Here is a 20350-nt window from a genome sequence, read left to right on the forward strand (position 1 = left end):
CAAGGCTCTGTCCTTGGACCCATCCTGTTCAACATCTTCATTAATGATGTGGACATTGGAGTCAGGAGCAGACTGGCCAAGTTCGCTGATGACACCAAGCTTTGGGGCAAAGCATCCATGCCAGAAGTCAGGCAGGTGATCCAGGCTGACCTGAGCTGGAGGTGGAACCCGCACGGCTCATTAGCCACACCTTTATACCAGTTGTGGCCGGCTGATGACGTCAGCCACAAGAGCTGGCTGGCAGAGATAAAACAGGCCGCGGGCAAGGAAGGAACGGGTGGATGGAGACCTGTGGAAGCTCCACCAGGGAAGGTTCTCCCTGAGCCCCTACAAGGGGAAAAAGGGCTGGAAGTTGCTTCTCCCAGCAGGGGAAAACACAGCAAAGCCCGCTATGGGAAAGACACTGCCAGCAGCAGTGCAAGGAGCGAGGAGCCAGAGACAGCTCTCCACGACCAGGGACCCAGGTTGAAAGGTGGAGAGGAGCAGGAGGATCCCTAAGCCAGGGGCTACAGCTGAGAAGCCAGAGAGTCCAGCATACACCAAGACGCCAGACCAGGTGGGACCGCTGAGGGCTACAGAAGACCCAAGGTGGCGCACCAGGTGGGAGACGGGTGGCACAAGCAGCACAAGGGGCTGCGAAATACGGGCCCCAGTGGCATAGAGCCAACCCAACAGGTGATGTGGGGACAAGCATCCGGCAAAAGACCATAGCGGGTCCAGCGAACCCACAGGCTGGGCGACAAGGGAGTAAGAGTACAGAGTAGCCTGCAGACTACCCCTGACCCGTATAGGGCCAAATAGGGACCTTTGGTACCTCAGGACCGGCACTGGTGGTTAGGCCAGAGAAGCTGATGATAAGGGCAGCGGGCCTCTCAATGTCTCAGTGGGGTTTTTTTGTTTGTATTTTATGTTTCCCACTAGCGGAGGGGTTGCAGTGCAGGGTGTGTGGAGCCCGAGTGTTGTTTAAACCTAAAGGTGGCTGTTAGCCTCAGGGAATGATAGGCACCTGTGAGGTGCGAATTGTATACTGGGGGTTAGGCCCTGCAGGCTGATAGGACCTTCTCGGCAAGTGCACTTGGGGCCTCAACAGTCAGGGACCTGGCCAGAAGGACATCTGGAACCCATCAAGGCGAGGTAGAGGGGAGGTGGAGCCTCGCAAAAGACCACCAGACAGACACCCCGGCATCAAGAGACTCCTGGTGGTCGGACCCCCACCACTGAAACAAGATCCAAAGTCATGGCAGGCAAGATTGGGGGGAGACTACACTGGAGGGAAACACCCACTCAACGGAACATCTGGAACAGACAGGAGAACACCACTGAACATCCAGGCCCGAGCAGCACATGACCGGATGTTCAAGGCCAGACAGGCACAAACTGCTTGGCTAGGACATTTGATGGATTGTAAAAAGAGTATTTTTCTTTTCCAGAATCCAAAAATTTCAAATGTGTTACATTCTTGTGAAACGTCTCATCACACAAGAAGTACATGGAGTAACAGATTGTATGCACCTTTTCTGGAGAAGAAAAGTTTGCTATTTGAAAAGGGTAGGGTTTCTTAAATTTACCTTCCCTTGTTTTGACTGCTAGCAATCTCTCCCCTGCACTGAAAGTCAACTTTACAGATTGTTTGTGACCCATTTGTTCAGGTGCCCTCAAAACATGATGCTTCCTCACAGAAGTTCTGTTCTCGTCACCAGTCACAGGCTCAGAAGTTAATGAGTTAGTCTAGAATTTCAAATGTAATTCCACTTTGAGGCTGTTGTGTGAAATACATTAATTGATACATCATGACAAGATGAGGAAACCATATCATTTACCACTAATGTACAGATATATGCAGTTAAGGCATATTATCTACTTCATATAAAAGATATTGCCTCATGGTTAAAAACAGATAGTTTATTTCACAGAATGTACTACACCAAATAAACACTTGAAATCTAATTTATGCATCATAATGTTGTATGACGCCATCTTCCAGTCGCCTGCTCAGTCTCAAAGACTATTCCAACCTCCGTCATTCTCAATCTATACAGAAAGCAGCATAACGTTCCATCAATAGTACCAAACCTCTGGCATTTCAGGTCTTGGCTTCAAACTCAGCAGGCCATTGTGACTAAAATGCAGTTCAGACTCATTTCTTCAGATGGAAATGATTTGCATTTCAGCATTCTTACTGACTGTTATGATGGCTTAGAATCCAGTTTTACAAGATTTAGTACGTGGGTTAAAACAAAAGTTTGTTCCATCTGTACAGACATACAAAATGATCATTTAACTTTCAAGCATTACCAAGTAATCACAGGGTCTTGCTACATGGTAGATTTGATTATCGAAGGCATAACAAGCATGGGTGAAATGCCAACTTTAACAGCTGCAGAAACAGAGCAACACTAACCCTTTCTGTTAAGAATTAATTTAAGAAACATATCTGTCCACCACCCCTTTTTGCAGTACAGGAACCCCTATACCCACACACCATTCCTTTTGGTTTCATAAGAGAGTTACTTTACACAGATATTTTTCCCCCAGTACCAAATTTAAATCTCAACAATTCTTTTAAAAAGAGCTCATCAATTGGATAATCTTTTGCAAAAAGTCAAAGTTAAAATTATAAATTTTTTCCACACAATTTTAATATCATTTACATTCCCCACAAAAATCATTAATACATTTTGCAAGAGATTCCATACCCTAAGGCCCACTGACAACAAACCAACTAATCTATTAGATGCCAACTTTAATAATTTTAAAATAAAGACTTTCAATCCTTTCCTCCAGTGCTCTTTAGGATTCATATATAACAATTAAATTTCAAAGCATCTTGAGTGACAAACCTTGACCTATCGCCTTTCTCTATAAGACAATTACACTTTATAAGACAATTCCACTTTTAATCTACTGGAAGCATCATCTAGGGAACTAGCTCAGCTTGCTTTCTAAATCACTTGCTTAGAAAACATTTCAGTACACTCTACCCAGCTACCACACAAATCCACAAGCTAGGTCGCATAGACATCCCGTCCAATTCTTGTACTCATTAGGGACTAGAGCAGGAAGCATATGGCATCCTCTATAGCTAGAGCTAGAGCATTTAAGGAAAACAAGAAAATGACTCACCATCAAATTCACAGTTACAGAGAGTGCCTTTTTATCCAAGCTTCTGAAAATGCAGAACGCCCAGCTCCATTAGACACAAAGTAAAGGGGCAGAGGATGCTTTAAAAAGTGCATTTTTCCCAACATTTTATTTTTTAGCTTTCATGGGTCTGTACAGACAAGCGGGCATGTGCATTTCCCCAGGGACAACTAGCAGCGGCACATATTTGTGCCATTGCTAGTTATCCCCATGAATGTCCCTGCATGTGCACTCTGGCACAGGGCAAATTGTCTCGGGTCCGATAGGGGAGGCTGAGGTGTTCTGGCTGCATGGAGCCTGGCTAGCACCTGGAGTGCAACTCTGGCTGGCCAGGCTCTAGTGTCAGGTGGCATATGCTGCTGTCATATGCGCCGCGCCACTTATTTTTGGCATTCTTTTTACTTCTTTCTTTATACTGGGATTTCCCAATATCTAAATTTGGTTCTGTGCTGCAAATATGCAATGCAAAGAACCAAATCGCATGAATATGGCACATTCTGCAGTGCCTCGAAAGCCTCTGAGGCACTGCAAAGTGCATGTCTGTGCCTGCGTGGACACGCCACACAACTACAAAAATTAGTTGAAGAAAATTAAAGAAAAATATTTTTCTGTTTGTTTATATATGCACTTGACAGAACTTCACGTATTATAGTCACTATAAATATCTTCTACTATTATTACTTCCCCTCTTGCATGTATGGATGCCAAATCCAGCAAAAGCAGAGAAAATGTTATAAAAACAGGAAGATTTCTTTTAACACCGCAATCACTTACAGAAGGTCTCAGGGGCAGGTATATGATGTAAAACTATGCACAACACATATTTAACTAATCACTTCAATATCAAGATAGTAACATACTTCAAGATAAAAGGTTAATCAGCAGAGTTGTTGCCAAAGGAAAATAACTATATCTTTTTCAAATAGGTTTTTATGAAGTACAGTTGTTTGAGAACGAATGCGTTTGAAATTGGTCCTTCAGGATAACCACATTAGGCAAACTGATTAACAGCTTTCTAGTTTCTTACAGTAGCATAAACAATATAGAAAATATTATTTTTGCTAATTATATCAATGTCAGGCTTCAAACAGTTCAAATACCCCACTGCACTTCAGAGGAAAAAATAAACCTCTCCACCTGAAATTTTACTTTCTTCTTACAGACAATACTCCTGAAATTATCAGAAGTGATGCAATTAAAATTAAACAGGGAAAAAAGAGATACAAGGATGCTAGGTACATAATTTTGAAAGGACATCATCATGTTTTAAATAATAATCATAAATAGAACCCTACAGATCTACAGCAATAGGCTGACACGCATCTGAACAACTGAACAAAAATTCAAGCTGAATGTTATTATACTAATGAGACCTTGTTACAAGATGCAGTCATTTATCAAGTAAAGCAGAAATATAATGTCTCCCAATAAGCACTCCCTCTCCTTTCTTACACAGATCTGCAGTTTGTTGCTTGAACCTTGTCAGATGCCAAAGGATTTCTGGGAGCAAATAAGAGGCAGAGATAAAGGAAAAAATTACTGAAATAATGAAGTCGAATACTTACAAAAGGACTTACAGTGCCATGGAAGAGCACTAAGCTTGAGACAACTCTTTGAACAGATGGAGAATGGCAACAGTCTCCCTCTCCTCCTACTTAAGGTCCTAAAGTTTCTCTGCAGAACAAACTTAAGCCAAGATTAAACCATCCATACAGGAAACAGCAAAACTGTATCAATGGGTAAAATATGTAGAATCTCAAATGAGATTAAATTGACTCCCACATCTAACTGTGCTACAATTTCTCTCAAAGACTTTACAGAAAAAATACATATCTGTAGAGTACACTTACTATCCCCTGCACGGTTTCAGAGGAGCTGCCCCCTAATCTAACAGCACTAGTGCTGCCTCTACTAGTGTTTGGGGCAGGTAACGCTGCAATGACAGTGACAGGCCAACACAATAGCTAACTTGTTTGCCCAACTGTTCACACAGACATAACTACGCTACTTCTGAATTAAGCAACAACCTGTATAGATCAGCATGGTCTAGGTGATACTGCTGCCAGAGATGACATGCTTACTGCAAATATGAAGCCGAAGAGGACACGGCAAAAAAGCACTGCAAGATGCAACTCACTCAAGGAGGGGTGCTTGCTTAGTTTTTGTCTCTCCTGGTGTTACAACAAGATCAATTAATATCTGAGTGTATAATCAATAAACTAGACTTGAGAGGGAGAGAGGGAATAATTTCTACATTTGCCCAAGCAGCCAAGAGTATAACTGGCTGGGCAGGAGCTCTGCAGAAAAGGACCTGGGTGTTACAATGGACAATAAGCTAAATATGAGCCAGCAGTGTGCCCTTGTTGCCAAGAAGGTTAATGGCATACTGAGCTGCATTAGTAGAAGTGTTGCCAGCGGGCCAAGGAAAGTGATTATTCCCCTCTATTTAGCACTGGTGAGGCCACATCTGGAGTACTGTGTTCCATTTTGGGTCCCCCACTACAGAAAGGATGTTGACAATTTGGAGAGAGTCCAACAAAGGGCCACAAAAATGGTGAAGAAACTGGGGCACATGACTTGTGAAGAGAGGCTGAAGGAACCGCGCTTATTTAGTCTAGAGAAGAGAAGACAGAGGGGATTTAATAGCAGCCTTCAACTACCTGAAAGCAGGTTCAACAGAAGATGGAGCTAGACTGTTCTCAGTAATGACATACGAAGAACAAGGAACAAAAGTATCAAGTTAGAGCAAGGGACATTTATGTTGGATATTAGGAAACATTTTCTCACTAGGAGGGTAGTACAGAGATTGTGGACTCTCCATCCTTGGAGATTTTTAAGACCCCCCAGGTAGACAAAGCCTTGGCTGGGGTAATCTAGTTGGGGAGGGTCCTGCTTTGAGCAGGGGGTTGGACTAGGTGACCTCCTGAAGATCCTTCCAACCCTAATTCTCTATGATTCTGTGCTAAAAAGGAAACAGAAAAATATAATCCAAAAGTTTCTCTCCAACTGTACATTTCGAGAGAAAAGAAACGGGAGAAAGTTTTACATAGCACAACTTGCCTGTAAATCAAAGTACCAGGAGATACAGTAAACAACTCTTGCAGGAAAGACAGGAATCCACTTACATTGTGCAAGTTTGCCAAATCTCACTGCCTTTAGTACTAAAGGTCCCACTTGAATCAGCTTAAACATGCCTGCTAATTCCCACGGGAAACAGCCTGCTTTCAACTTATCCACCTCCCTGTTATTGTTCAGAGCCTGCACTCAGCCTCTGCTCAACTGCTGGTACCTCACTAAATATCATCCCATTTTAACTCAAAGCACCTTGCCCTCAACAGCACCCTTGAAGCCAACTGAACTTAGTCAGTTTGAGGATTGCTGCAAAAACACCCAGCGGATGAGATGGGCTCAAGGATTAATAGACCACTACAACACTGGCACTCAGAAAATTGCCCAAACAGCCTGCTATATATGCAGCTTAAACCATATCACCGAGGCCAAGAGTTTAGTAGGCTTCTAAAGAGGGTAAGTCTTTTATAACAAGTATAATAACAACATCCCATTAAATCAGATAAACTATAATCTAGCATAGTAATGAACCCTCATAAGTCCAGTCAACCATAAGTAGAAGCAACAGTTACAGAGGTTATCCCATAACTGTCCAAAAGGTCATAAACAAAACTTCTGAATTTTCATCCCCTTTGCAAGGCAGTGAGCTCACCAAGTATGAAGGCATGAAGACTGTAGACATTAGGACACAGACAGGCACTACGCAGTTCCTGTAAATGTGCTGAGACAATTCAGAACGAGCAGCGAGAGAATAGATAGCTAAATCATAAGAGAAGGTCTGTTAAGAGACTACAGACAGTCAGCTATGGAGTTTTTAAAGGTACAAGGCATTCAGAAATTAAATTTTTTCTTAACCAAGATTATTTTGCTCTAGGTGTTAGGAAAGAGATGGGAGAGAGACAGGAGTTGTGTTTAATTCAAGGTATGGATACAGGGCTTTGGCTAGTTCTTGAGAGTCCCTAACTCAAATCTGTCAAATATTAGACTTCTAAGAAGAAACTCAGGATAAACTACAGCTTCCAAAAAGGAACTGAGTCATTCCTCTGCCCTGCCTAAGCCTAGAACATATACAAATTTGTGCGTTTTCTAGAAACAAGTAAACCACATAACCAAATATTGCACACGACATGCTTTTTAAAGCTTGTTTAAAATTTTATGCCTACGCTCTCCCACCTTCTGTATTTTATTCCCCATCTTTTGTTTTCCACCTGTACTCAGAAGGGTATTTTACCATCATACTGACTTCTCTTCATCCTTACAATATTTCAGCTTGCCTGTTCTCTTCAAAACTGAACAAAATGGAGTTTGAGAAACTATCTGGATTTAAGCTTTTCTATTTAGTTTCCAGCATTCTCTTCCTCCCCCTTCTCCATTCCCCAAATCCATCTATCCTAATCTTTCTCTATCAATTTTAATTCCTTTCCCTGGGGTTATTTTAAAGTATCTGTGGGCATGTCTACATGTGTGCCTTAATGTGCAGTAGCCTATTCTACTGTGCATTAAAGTGGTGCATAAAAAAAGTACTAATCCACTAATGAGCAACAGAATAGGCTACTGCACATTAAGCATCGCCTAAAAAGCATGTGCTTACACTACTGCATGTTACCGCAACCTAATGCACATTTATTTAGTACCTCATATTGGAGGCACTAAATTTAACGCATATTAAGAAAAGTGTATTAATGCACACGTAGATGCTCCCAGTCAGTGCATATGTCCTTCACACACTCCAAATGAGCATTACAGATATTTTGGACAATGAAGTAATGGATTTGACAGTGCAGTAATGAATTTTAACCTTATGGAAAGAAAGCTAATTCTCTCTACAAGCAGCTCTTAAACCAACACAAAATTCTGCATATTAAAACACATCTAGCACTTAGAGAAGCAATTAGCAACAACTTAACTAGGAGGGTTTACATTTGTACTCCATCCCTATTCACAGTTTGGATTGAGCACAGTTAGAAACTCATCCGTGTATAACTAGAGCAACGATTCTCAGCCAAGGTGAACACACAGCTCCCTAGTGCAGTGGTTCTCAAACTTCTGAGACCTGAAGCATCCCTGGACATATTTGAGACACCCTTCAGAAAATGCCAACTCCTAGTTTTCACTCATTTTTAACTACAGAAAAATAACAGAGCTTTTTTCCTCTGTAAAAAAAAAAAAAACCAAAAAAACAAAAAAAACACCCTCAGAAAGACCACAGCTATGGATTTACGTAGGAAATCTCCACATTTTTGTGAATCGTGTTTGTAAACTTAACAGCACTAACATTCTATGGCAACTTATGGCACCCCCAAAAGGATCTCAAGGCACCTGTAAAGTTATAACTAAATTCAGTGAGCATGTCCAGAAATTTACAGCAGCTAAAATGGACGTTTAGGACAGATTAAAAGAATAAGGGCTAGATGCAGATCTCATTTATTCTGGTTAAACACCAGATCAGCTCCATTGCTCCAGATCTATGTACATATTTGTGAGACTGTAAATGGATCATATTATATCACTTTACTTAAAATCTGAAATTCTTCTCTTGTTCCAGTATCCAAAATTCAGGTAAAAACTGAAATGAAATAAAAAGATGGGCTAAACTCTCGGTTGCTTAGCCAGTTTGGAGTCAGTGGAGTCACTTCATATTATCAAATAATCAATCTTCTAGTTGACTGGCATGAGGCCCTTAAGGTCTGAAATACCATGCCCTGTCAGAGGCATAATGCCATCTAGAACACTGAGATTCACCTATATGGGTGTCTTCACACTGACACTGCTCTGCTGGTCAGAGTTTTTTGGCTTTGGCCCCATACCACTGGAACTAGCAATCCCTAAAAAGTCTCAACAAAAAAAGAAAGTGGTCCCAGTTTCTTCCCTACCAAAAATCCACCTACTTTATTTTTCATCACATCAGATTTCATTCATCTGTACTGAAATGTAAATGGTGGTGAAGTTAAGGATGTATGTTAATTCAATATGCTCAGAAATCAATGAGCAGAACACTATAAAAGTGTAGTCAACAAGATCATCAGCTGAAAATGATGTAGAGTTTCCTTTCAGCTAAAAAGAAACATTAGCAAAAACCTGTCCAGCCTCCTCTCATATTTAATTTTTACATGGTTTCAAAGGAAGCCAACCAGTGAAAGAATAGGAAAACTTTCACCAAATGTATGCTGAGAAGTATTTAGATTAAAAAACAGCTGAAGGTGAGCGGATCTGAGAGTGTTAGCCAGCCACAATTCACACAGTACTTACAACGGAGTTGTGCCACAAACAGCAGATTGTAAAGTCTTTTCCTTGGACTGTTTCCTGTCTGTTTTCAATGACGTGTTGCTATTAGACTTAGAAAACTTAAACTCTGCTATAAAAAAAACTTGCGTCAGATAAAGGTAGACAGAAATAACATTCATTTACTTTTTTTTGTCCTCTGGTCTTGAAAATACACTTACGTCTTAAATACTTACTCACCTGGTAGAAGAGAGCAAGCCTGGATGTCAATATCCCCAGGCACAGAAAACATATACTTTTTCCACTGAAGTTTTTTAGATGTCTGGATGCTCATGATCAAGCTTTATGTTTAAAAACAGGAAAATGAGGATGGAAAGGAAGTGCCTGCAAGTACACTCATGAGAACTGCATGCTGGGATTTGAAAAGGAGGGTGGGAGGGGAGAATTTGTTTTTTTTAAGAGGAGAACTTGACAAACTGCAACAGTGTGAGCCACTCAGGAAACAAGTAAGCTTTTCAATATTAAAGCATATATGCAAACAATGTGGACTCAAATAATTAGAGGGAGGTCCCTGTTTATAAAGGTACCAATATACTGCTGGGTGTTCTTAACAAAGAGTTAGTTCTTTCCCTTCCTGTTTTCAAAGCAATAGCAAGTTACAAACTCTACAGGCTGAAGGTAGGAAAGAACCTGTGGCGATTGCCCTCTGCTGTTCTAAACAAATAGCCTGCTGAAGTTTCAAGCGACCTCCTTTAAAAGCTGTATACATATTCCTTTTAGATGCAAACAACATTTACCATTGATAAAGCACTTTGCTTCTCACCTTTTAACAGGAAAAAAAAAAATCAATCTATAATAAATGGTTCTGAAGGCAGGTACCAGTTATAAATTTTAGTTTGGGTATTTCAAAAAAGTACAAGGAATTTAAGCACTACATCTTCCTTTCATTTTAGCAGATCGCTGGTGAAACCCCACCGCTGATATGAAAATCCCAACTTTTGGGTTTTTTTAAGCTACAAAGATAAGATCGTCATGAAGTAGACACACCAAGACAAATGCCAGAGTATCAACTTGAACTTTAGCAATCTTAAGGTCACCACACCCAATCTAGATATAGGCGGCTAGCAGGTCAGGGGGAATAGCATGGCCCTGGGCTGAGGAAAGTGGCTGGGGCTTTCCCAGCCTTGGGGCTGCACCATAAACACATGCAGATGTTCACAAGATCAGGCCTTCTAGATCAGGTTAGCCTAGTATCAATCTAAGCTTATACACCTACTTTAGGTGAACAAAATTTAAATCAGGCATGCTTTTTTTGCCCAACTTAAGACCTCTGAGCACTTGAATGATTGGGCATTTAGATCAGCCTAACCCTGGTCCATTCCTTGGTCTGACCCTGGTTTGGAACAACTGTGCATACTTGAAATTAACAATAAGTTAAACACCACATTTAGCACGTACACACAGAAAACATGCAACTCCGCTCCTGCCCTTCAATGGTCAACAGAAGAGCATGCTGAATCTCAGAAATGGCACATTAGAAGTGCTTCAATTTAATTCCGAAATATGCTTATGAAAGTCATGGTTATACACGCTTTAAGAGCTCAAGCTATATTTTGTATGTTTCTGATGGTAAACGGTAAGTAACAACAGTTAACTGAGGTAACTGGGACTAAAAATATTAAAGAAGAGTTTATTAGAGAGGAAAAAGGTAGAAGAAAAAGTTCATGTAGAAAGGATACTATCCAATTTACCACAGATATTGGCATTAAAGTATATTTTAGGAATGGTAACATATTTCTACTTGTTTTATTTCTTTATTAATTTTTCAGATTGACTAGCTTTTCCCAATTAAGTTTTTCCATGATTTAGACCAGCTTGTCATTGGGAGGTAAGGGGGAAAAAGAGAGAGAAAAAAAAAATAATGATTCTTATGCCAGTACATGTTTTATTAAGTTTTATTTAAAACTGAAGGTCCAAAATCAAGAAAGCAGTCTCATTAAACTCCCACACAATCTTCCCCAAATGTTTGTATGTGCAACCCATAATTTGTACCTTAGTAACTGTAAATTAGATTGTATATTAATGGGAAAAAAAATGACACGATGAGGTAGAAAACAAGACTTCATATTTAAATCTATAGCTATTACTGCAATGCCTAGAAATTCCAGTTACACAGTAGGAACTACACCAGTATGGAAGAAAAAGATAGCCCTTCCCCCAAAAAACTTTTAATCAGATGAAAGTAAATGGGAGAACATTTATAAATGCTAAATTAAAATTTCACATACACTTATATTAGCCCTCTTTATGTTCCCATGGGACCTGACCCACAGTTTTCCACTGATCCAATGACCACTGAGGTACGGTCTCCCACTTAATGTGCACACTACTGGCCCACTAACATTCATGAACTACACGCAAGTGAAATGAAACACTTCACCAATGTTCCTGGCTGACTATGATGTTATCCACCAACTAAAACAGGTGCTACCTTCAAAAGAGTTTTCAGGTGTTTAAGAGCAAGTCCTACTTCAAAAATCTTTCAATAAAGGTGGCAGTAAAATTTCCAGTACATATAAAAAAAGATTATGTTAATAGTATGATTTACAAAGAATCACGCAATGCAGGGATGTCAAATTTATATGTCCCCACGTGGCTAGTAGAGGAGCCAGGAATTCAGAGCCTGCTGCCAAAATAGGAGGCACACCGCCCTGTTTGCAATGCGTTTCAATGGGGGGGGGGAGGGGAGGAATGAGCAACAGCTGTGTTAATCTCTGCAACCATTCATGCTGCCATATCCAGATCCAACCCGTGAGGAGCCTGGCAGTACAGATCCAGCCTGGGGGCACAATGACTTTACCCCCCTCCCCTCCCCCCCTCCACATTAGTAGAGAGCAGGAACAATAGCACACTAAAATACTTTTAAGTAAAAATGACGTTGGGTCCATATGCCAGAACATGCTGGATACTGAAAGACACATCAACTTCAAGATCTGATAAGCAAGACAGCAATTCTAAAGTAGTAGCCTTACTCCTAAGCACAACAGGATTTTGCTTCTTAAATGAACCATAGTGTTCAACACACACACACTGTCCATAAACCACTGCATTCACTAGGAAAAGGGAATGGTCTCATTCCTACTATTACTGAATTCAGTATAGCATTTATCTAACAGCTATTTGTCTAGGGTATGTTCTCTCTTTTATTCATTCTAGTGTTGACAGTCGTAATCAAATTTTGTACATACCACTGGGTCTATTATAGCCCAACAGTCGCTGGCTGTCTGCCTAGTTTTCTTATCATCACATAAGATAAAAAGGCCAGCCAAAGACACTAGCTGAAACTAGAGAGGACTGAGGTAGCTAAAGTGGAGCAAAGGTATCTGATTTTCCCAGAAGTAGAAATCAAGAGTCTTACAGACACACCCACTCACTAGCAAAGGGGAATAGACAGACCAAGCCCAACCTCCTGTAATAAACATATTTTAAGAGGAATATAGAGCACATTTCAGTAGAAACCATTTCTATAGAAAATTCTGATCGGGAAATATACAGGGAACAGGAGAGGGAGAACAAGAGGAGGTGGGAGAGAAGAACAAGCACAAGCATTTTAAGACACAAACTGACAATTACTTCTTACATCATTAAGGGAGTTTCTCTGTTTTGCCTCATCTTCTGGCTCTGAGGGATACTTAAGTCTACTTGCAGCCTTGGCCAGGAGAAAAAGGGAATCCTCCACATCCCCTCCTCTTCACTATCTTCTATGTTGTGGTTGAGTGTGGATGATGCAGAAAATGAGAGGCAAAGGGTTTTGCAATATCTTTTATTGGAACAGCTGTATAATTGGGAGAGATGCTGGATAAGTTTTGGGACAGGTCTGACCTCCTCTTCACTGCCACCTGCCTCCAAATCACAGGGTAGAAGACAGTATGCCAACTTCTATTTGGCAACAGAAGTTGTCAAATGAAGCAGATAAGCTATGCTAGGATGTGTCCCAGCACAGCTGATCCATTTCACTGAATGAAACGCATGTTGCCCTTTGTCCTGCCCACTGATCTACAAGACCATAAGCAACACGTTCCTCACTTGCAGAAATGGACCCCGGGGATCTTCAAGGCAAGCAGGGAAAGCTGGCTCCAGGGGCCAGTTAATAGCATAACTGCTGCCTCACAATTCAGCTCATTGGGCCAGAGCTCCAAGGGCCACAAGCAATCTTTTAAGATGTCACTGTGCCGGATGTACTCACCCAGGGCCATCTTAAACTTGGCTTAAAAACATCTTGTACCTAACTTGATTTTTAAGACTTGAATTCCAGCAACATGAGACTCAGGAGGTAGTGTTTCCGAACAGTGGGGATGTGTAGGGGATGCACAGGGGTGCACATGCACCCCCTGAGAGCGCTAGTGCACCCCCTGACAGGCCATGCTTCCTACTTATTCATAGATTTGTAGATGTTAGGGATGGAAGGGACCGCAATAGATCATCAAGTCCGACCCCCTGCATAGGCAGGAAAGAGTGCTGGGTTCAGATGTATCCCTGCCAGATGCCTCTCTAACCTCCTCTTGAAGACCCCCAGGGTAGGGGAGAGCACCACCTCCCTTGGGAGCCCATTCCAGCTTTTGGCCACTCTAACTGTGAAGAAGTTCCTCCTAATGTCCATTCTAAATCTGTTCTCTGCTAGTTTATGGCCATTATTTCTTGTAAACCCCAAGGGCACCTTGGTGAGTAGAGCCTCACCAATTCCCTTCTGCGCCCCCATGATGAATTTATTGGCAGCCACGAGGTTGCCTCTCAACCTTCTCTTGCGGAGGCTGAAGAGGTCCAGGTGCCCTAGTCTCCCCTCATAAAGCTTGGCCTACAAGCCCTTAACTATATGAGTGGCCCTTCTCTGGACCCTCTCCAGGTTATCCACATCCCTCTTGAAGTGTGGTGCCCAAAACTGGACACAGCATTCCACCTGCGGTCTGACCTGTGCCCGATAGAGGGGAAGTATCATCTCCTTGGTTCTGTATGTCATGCAGACTACTCATGTTCACCTTGGAGTCCACTTATCAGAATACAAAACTCATCAGACCATCAAGAAAACAAAAGCCTCTCTTATTAGTTCAAGCTCTTCTTAAACCGGTTTATGATAATGAAAATGGTTGGCCCAATTTCGTTATCATATTTACATTTCTGTTATTTTTGTTTAAATTTATATTATGGTAGTATGACTTATGTGGTTTTCAGGAGCATGGCTTTCACCCAGAATCCTTCATAAATTAAATTGAAATTAAATTGAATTGATCACTCCAACTGGTTTGTGTGTAACTTTTGTCCCTAGCCTATATGTTGATACAAAGGTTGTTACACCTTGTGTGTCACATATGTACATCCAGTCACAGGACCTTTACATTTATGCATCATTGCAACTGCTCTAACTGCCCTCTCTAGAAAAACAATATCTAAGTCCGCAAGGGAAGACTGACTTGATGGAGAAGAACAACTTCCAAAAACAACAGAACTTGATAGCTAGTTACTTAATTATTTCCTTGCCTAGTGACCTACAGCCAAAACCATTTTGGCCCTGCAGGAAAAATAAGAGCATGTACTCTTTCCCAGGCACCTCTATAAAAGCACAATGCATCCAGTTTATACCCAAGCTTGACTGAGCTATTGTTTCCCTTACCATGTGGTATTGAGCTATTGCTTCCTTTACCACGTGGTATTAAAACCAGGTCTTTTTTACACTATTCCTACATCATCATCATTATTATTATTATTATTATTATTATTATTATTATTATTATTATTATTATTATTATTATATCCTCTTAATGTATAACAATAATACTAAAAGACTTATTTTGCTAGCATTAAAGTATGATTTGAATTAGTAGGCCAAGCAATTTTAGGTTGCAGGGAGTCAGAAAAGTTAGGAAAAAAGGTAAACATTGACAGGAATCAGTCAATGTTTCAGAAGGACTGTTTTCTTTTGGAGCATTTTGAAGTTGTGAGGACAGGGAGAGATCAGACTTAAAGTGAGAAATAAGCACATGTTCAAATTAAAGAGCAGCCAGTGCCATTGTATTTTAAAAATACGAATCTGTAGCATCTCTTGAAACTTTCATTCAAATAGCACAATTCAAGGCAGCATAAAACATCTTTGTCAACACAGAATAAATATGGATCTAGCAGTACAGTTTTAAGATGCACAAGAAAAAAAAGCAAGTTCAATTGGTTTTTTTTGTGCTGAAGTGCAACAGCACAGAGACAGCAGTCAAGCCTAAAATACATTTAACTAACATTTTCCTGGTCACAAAAATGACAACATGAAGATATCACCATAGAACAAATACAAGAGCTGGTGTCATGCATTTCTAGGACCCCAAGAGCGCTCATAAAAGCGTTCTTCTGTTGACAAATTCAGTTTCACTGATAGCACTGATACAGATGTGGATTACCACCTAGTCATCTGACTCATTTTGCAAAACAAGCAGTAATTGTAGTTTAACAAAACGTGAAATGTTTCAAAAAAATCCCACAGTTTTATTTACCCTTTCAAAAAGTATTTCAGATTTGTGACCTTTTCTTTCTTCCTTTTCTACAACCTTTTCTTTTCCTTTTTCAGATACTGAAAGGAAAGATATCAGGATCCAGTATCACAGAACTTCTCAAACATTAAAACATTCAAGAACAATGTATTGTTTTTATGGTTTGAAGCACCTTTGGACCCCGTCATGGATTAGGACCCTCATTACACAAGGCACTCTATCAAGAGGCAGGGAGAAGGACAAGTGAACAGCAAAATGGTGCTAGTCAACATGGTTAGCTGTAGTCATTTCTCACCACTTTTCTAGTCTTTTTGGAAGCTTTACAGTGCAGGAGAATTGTAAGGAGGAAATGAGATAGGTTTTAGGGACAAGTCTTCACATCCACCTACATTAGTAGCCAGCTCAGGAGACAGCTGAAAACACAAAAGCTTCTAGTTCCCTTAAGATTAGTCAGAAGCTTCTCATGGTCACAAGCAGTGATTGGTATACTTAAAGGCTAACACTTACCCTAATGGACACAAGTCTTCAATTTTATTTGGAATGTCAGCAAGCTTGAACACAAAGATGTAACAGAAGTCATGATAAAACATTTTTGTCACTAAAAGTACAAGTGTAGAATTTGCCATGTTATTATTTTTTTAAGCAACTGCAAAAGTTAAAAAGGGAAGGATATATACGTTTTAGTCGTCTGGTGCTGCCTCTCAGTGAAAATATTGTGCAGACACATTCTTGGCCAGGTCTGCCACTCCATTAAGGCTCATTTAGTCCATTTGAAAAATGGGACCTAGAGTTGGGGAGAGTGCTTTTCAGCAAGCCCTGTGGGCAGAGGCAGAGATTGTTTTCTTTCAAGTGGAACAAAGTTTGCCAATTACTGTGGGTGGACAGCTGGCTGCTGGTACTTCTACAGCATGAGGTTTGAGAGGAAATACTTACTGAAGGGAAAGGAGCACACACTTTGTAAACAGCAAGACAAAAAACTTGGACAGATTAGATGATTAGACTCTTTGTTTAAGAGATCTGTTTACCTAGATTAAGCAAGCTGAAGAGTGCATTTAAAAAGAAAAAAGAAATGCCACTAGAAAAAGAAACTGTAAAATAATGATGATGTTGGGGTAGACAAGAGAAAAATAAAAAAAGAGTACAGCTGAATTGCTTTACCTTATCACTTTCTAATCACTTTGCATGCTTACACACTGGGGTGGGATGATGTTGAAACTTATTTCCACTGGAGCCCTGCACCTGCTCTTGGCCACTCAGCCTGCCAAGGACATGAATTCCACAACATAGGAGCAGCTACTATTCACTTCCTCTTTCCTCTCCAAGTCACCTTTCAAGGGGAGAGGGTGGGTTGGGTTTCAAACTGATCTCCAGAGCAGCAGTTCTTGCTGGGTTGCTTATGATTTTCAAGATCTAAGCTGCCTCAGTAGCATGCATCTTGCTGCTGTTGGGAAGACAGATCAATCCCAGACTCTTGAAATTAACAGCTCAGCATCATCAGAAGGGGCAAGTTTTCCAACAGCCACTTCCGGGTGAAACTTGCAACGACATCGCTTTCAAAGAATGTATAAGCTGTCACACTCGCATAGCTAAAGATGGTAGAGCGAGAAGAGGACCTATTCCATTATACCCACCAACTATACACATGACTACACTAGGAATTATTAGAAAAGCAACCCCTCAGGATGGCAAACATAACTTACTTTATTTTTACTTTCCTAACTTTGTCTTTACAAAACTTGTCAAATAGGTTATTTTTGTACCTCTTTGTCAAGCCTACTGAAATCCCTTAACCCCCTTACAGGCAAGGTTCTTTGAGTAGATGTGATATCTTTTATTTATTAGACCAACTGAGTAGCTGGAAAAACGTTTTTTGCAAGCTTTCACCCTTCTTCAGCCATAGGGAGTCTCTGCTGTTCCGAGATCTCCAAGGAATTCAAGAAGCTCAAAGTGTGACAAGATGTCAATGAGAACGTAATTAAGTTTTCAGTGGAAATTAAGAAAACAAAAAAAGTAGAGAAGGGAAGTGAGGGGGTGAAGCCAAAGGTAAGCAAGGGAGATTCTACTGTAGTAGTTTTCCAAGGTAGAAGAGAGGTTGTCTGTGAAAAAGTAAATAGCTGGAAATTAGGAAGACAAAAGGGCAGAAAGAGAGGGGAAGGGAGGGAAAGAAAAGTGTAAAAGGTCAGGTCTGGTAGATACTTGGTGAATCAGATATTAGGCAGGTTTTAATGCAACATAAATTCAATGTCTATATTGAGTCCATGATTCTTTGTATCCAGTAGATTTATGTAGTGAAGTTCACAGGCTCATCTACAAAAGGTGTTTTGTAAGAAAAAAAATCTACCAGACATGCCAAATGGGTAACATGGCAAAATGTGATTTGGCTTGGATTTGCACAGCTAGCCAGATTTCTATTACTGGTAGTTAAATATACAAGTATTTGTGCTAGCTGTTCTCTTGACCCAATAATATGAATGAAGAATAAATCAGATATTTTACAAAGATAATATCACAGTGCTGTAAGATAATTATATCCATAAAGAGACCCCAGAAACCACAGAGTAATGCTTTCTCATATCCCCCTCCCCCTTAAAACAGCCATAGCGCAAGGTAGGCCCTGCCGCCTCCCAAAGAGTGATTCCAATCCCCTTCCCTGCCAGTTCTGCTGCTCTGTTCTCTCCTCCGTGTTCTGTCTGCTGCATCTGTTGTTCTGCTCTCTATTTCCTGTCCTATCTGCTACAGTTCTTTCTGTTCCCACGAAAACAGCGATCTAGAGAAATGGAAAAAGCATTTAGAAGCTCCCCCATCTCTCCCCTCTATCCTTGAACAGCACGACTATCACACAGGTTAACTAAACAGAACATCTTGTCTTAATAGCAAAGTCCAGAAATACTAAAAACCATGCATCAAGGGCACTATAAAAATCAAGCAAAATTTTCTGGCTCTCTGATTATATATGGCTCAGGGGTGGATGACTCACAGGCTGCTTCTTACCCCCCTACGTACTTCAAGTATTACAGTTTCCACATTGTTACAGAAAATCTCACAGAAATGAAAGAGATATTCAATTAATGAACATCAGCAATTAGAGAGAAAAAGTACATTAAAAAAGCCCCCACAGAACTTGCAATCAGGTTATTTTTCGACTGTAGGAGAACTCATCTCTATTTATGGATTACTGGACTCTCTCTATATTTATAATTTCCAAAAATTACAGAAAGACTCCATCCTGTATCTCCAAAGCCCAGGAAACAGTTCCTTAAATTAAAGTTATAACCTGTGAACACATACAACTGCTAGTTGCTGTATTTAGTCTTACATACCTTATGTTTTATATTATTGGTTTTGTGCATCCTGTGTCCTTATAGTACCCATGCACTTAGTTCATTCAGAGTTGATGAAGGTTACCTTTTTCTTGAACCTGCTGCAAGGTTTAGCACAAGTACTCCGCAAATACATTTTTGAGCAGCACTTTGGCACCTACTGAGTGCATCTACACATGTCCTTAACTGCACAGAAGACTAATTTGCTGTGGTGTAAAGCATCACAGTTTACATGTGCAATGTTATAGAGTGCAGCAAACTAATTTTTGCCACTGTAACATGGTGTCAGTGGCAAAAATAACTGCACCTAAAAACGCACGTGTAAAAAGCTGACCCAGGAGTAAATTCCATCCAGTCAGGCCAGACAGGGGGCCAGATCCTTGCCTGCCACCTAGCCACATGCCTCCACTCTTATGCCCTAGCCAGCCCCTCCATTGCCCAACAGGGCAACCTGGAGCGCAGGGCTGAAATCCTTACCCTCCGCTACCTCCCTCCCCAAGCCTGCTGCTAGCCCAGGGCTGCTCCACCCCAGCAAAAATTGCTGTAGTCCTGCTGTACACAGCAGTAGTGTTCTCCAATGCAAACTGTGCCAAAGTTTACCATGTCACCACATGTAGATGCCCCCATTTATATGTAGTACAAAAACTTTTTTTTTTAATAATTTTTTCATGTTCCAAGCCGAATCAAGTCCAAATCTGAGAGTTAGTCCAGAACCATAAATGGCCCTACAACTGACAAACATCCTCCACCCCCACTAGGGGCTTCAGATATTTCCAAAGTCTTTTGGCAAGCATCCTAAATGCAGGCCCAGGTCCAGAGGCCTGGGGTTCAGATGCCCCCAAGTTTCACCTGCCCCCAGCCCTATGGCCACAGAAGCAAGTTAGAGAGGAGCCTCCCATTTCCATAAAGTGCACTTTAAGCCCCAACACCTTCATTAATGATGTGGACATTGGAGTCAGAAGTGGACTGGCCAAGTTCGCCGATGACACCAAACTTTGGGGCAAAGCATCCACACCTGAAGACAGGCGGGTGATCCAGGCTGACCTGGACAGGCTCAGCAAATGG

At 41.0% G+C, this 20350-nt stretch overlaps 1 protein-coding gene across 3 annotated transcripts in view; it reads right to left on the minus strand.

The window, feature by feature from the left end:
• UTRN (utrophin) overlaps positions 1-20350 on the minus strand; it is a 541506-nt gene that overhangs the window by 479802 nt on the left and 41354 nt on the right. For 2 of the 3 annotated variants that reach the window (XM_019550131.1, XM_019550129.1), the window contains exon 1: positions 9673-9785. The exons of the other annotated variant lie outside the window; for it this stretch is intronic. In XM_019550131.1, the coding sequence (XP_019405676.1) occupies positions 9673-9766 (94 nt within the window). In that variant the 5' untranslated portion in view covers positions 9767-9785. Of the gene's footprint in view, positions 1-9672; positions 9786-20350 lie in introns of those variants that run through there. 3 annotated transcript variants of the gene reach the window in all.

The sequence above is a fragment of the Crocodylus porosus genome, unplaced genomic scaffold (assembly GCF_001723895.1).
Source record: "Crocodylus porosus isolate Cpor-Errol unplaced genomic scaffold, CroPor_comp1, whole genome shotgun sequence".
NCBI classification, from domain to species: Eukaryota; Metazoa; Chordata; order Crocodylia; family Crocodylidae; genus Crocodylus; species Crocodylus porosus.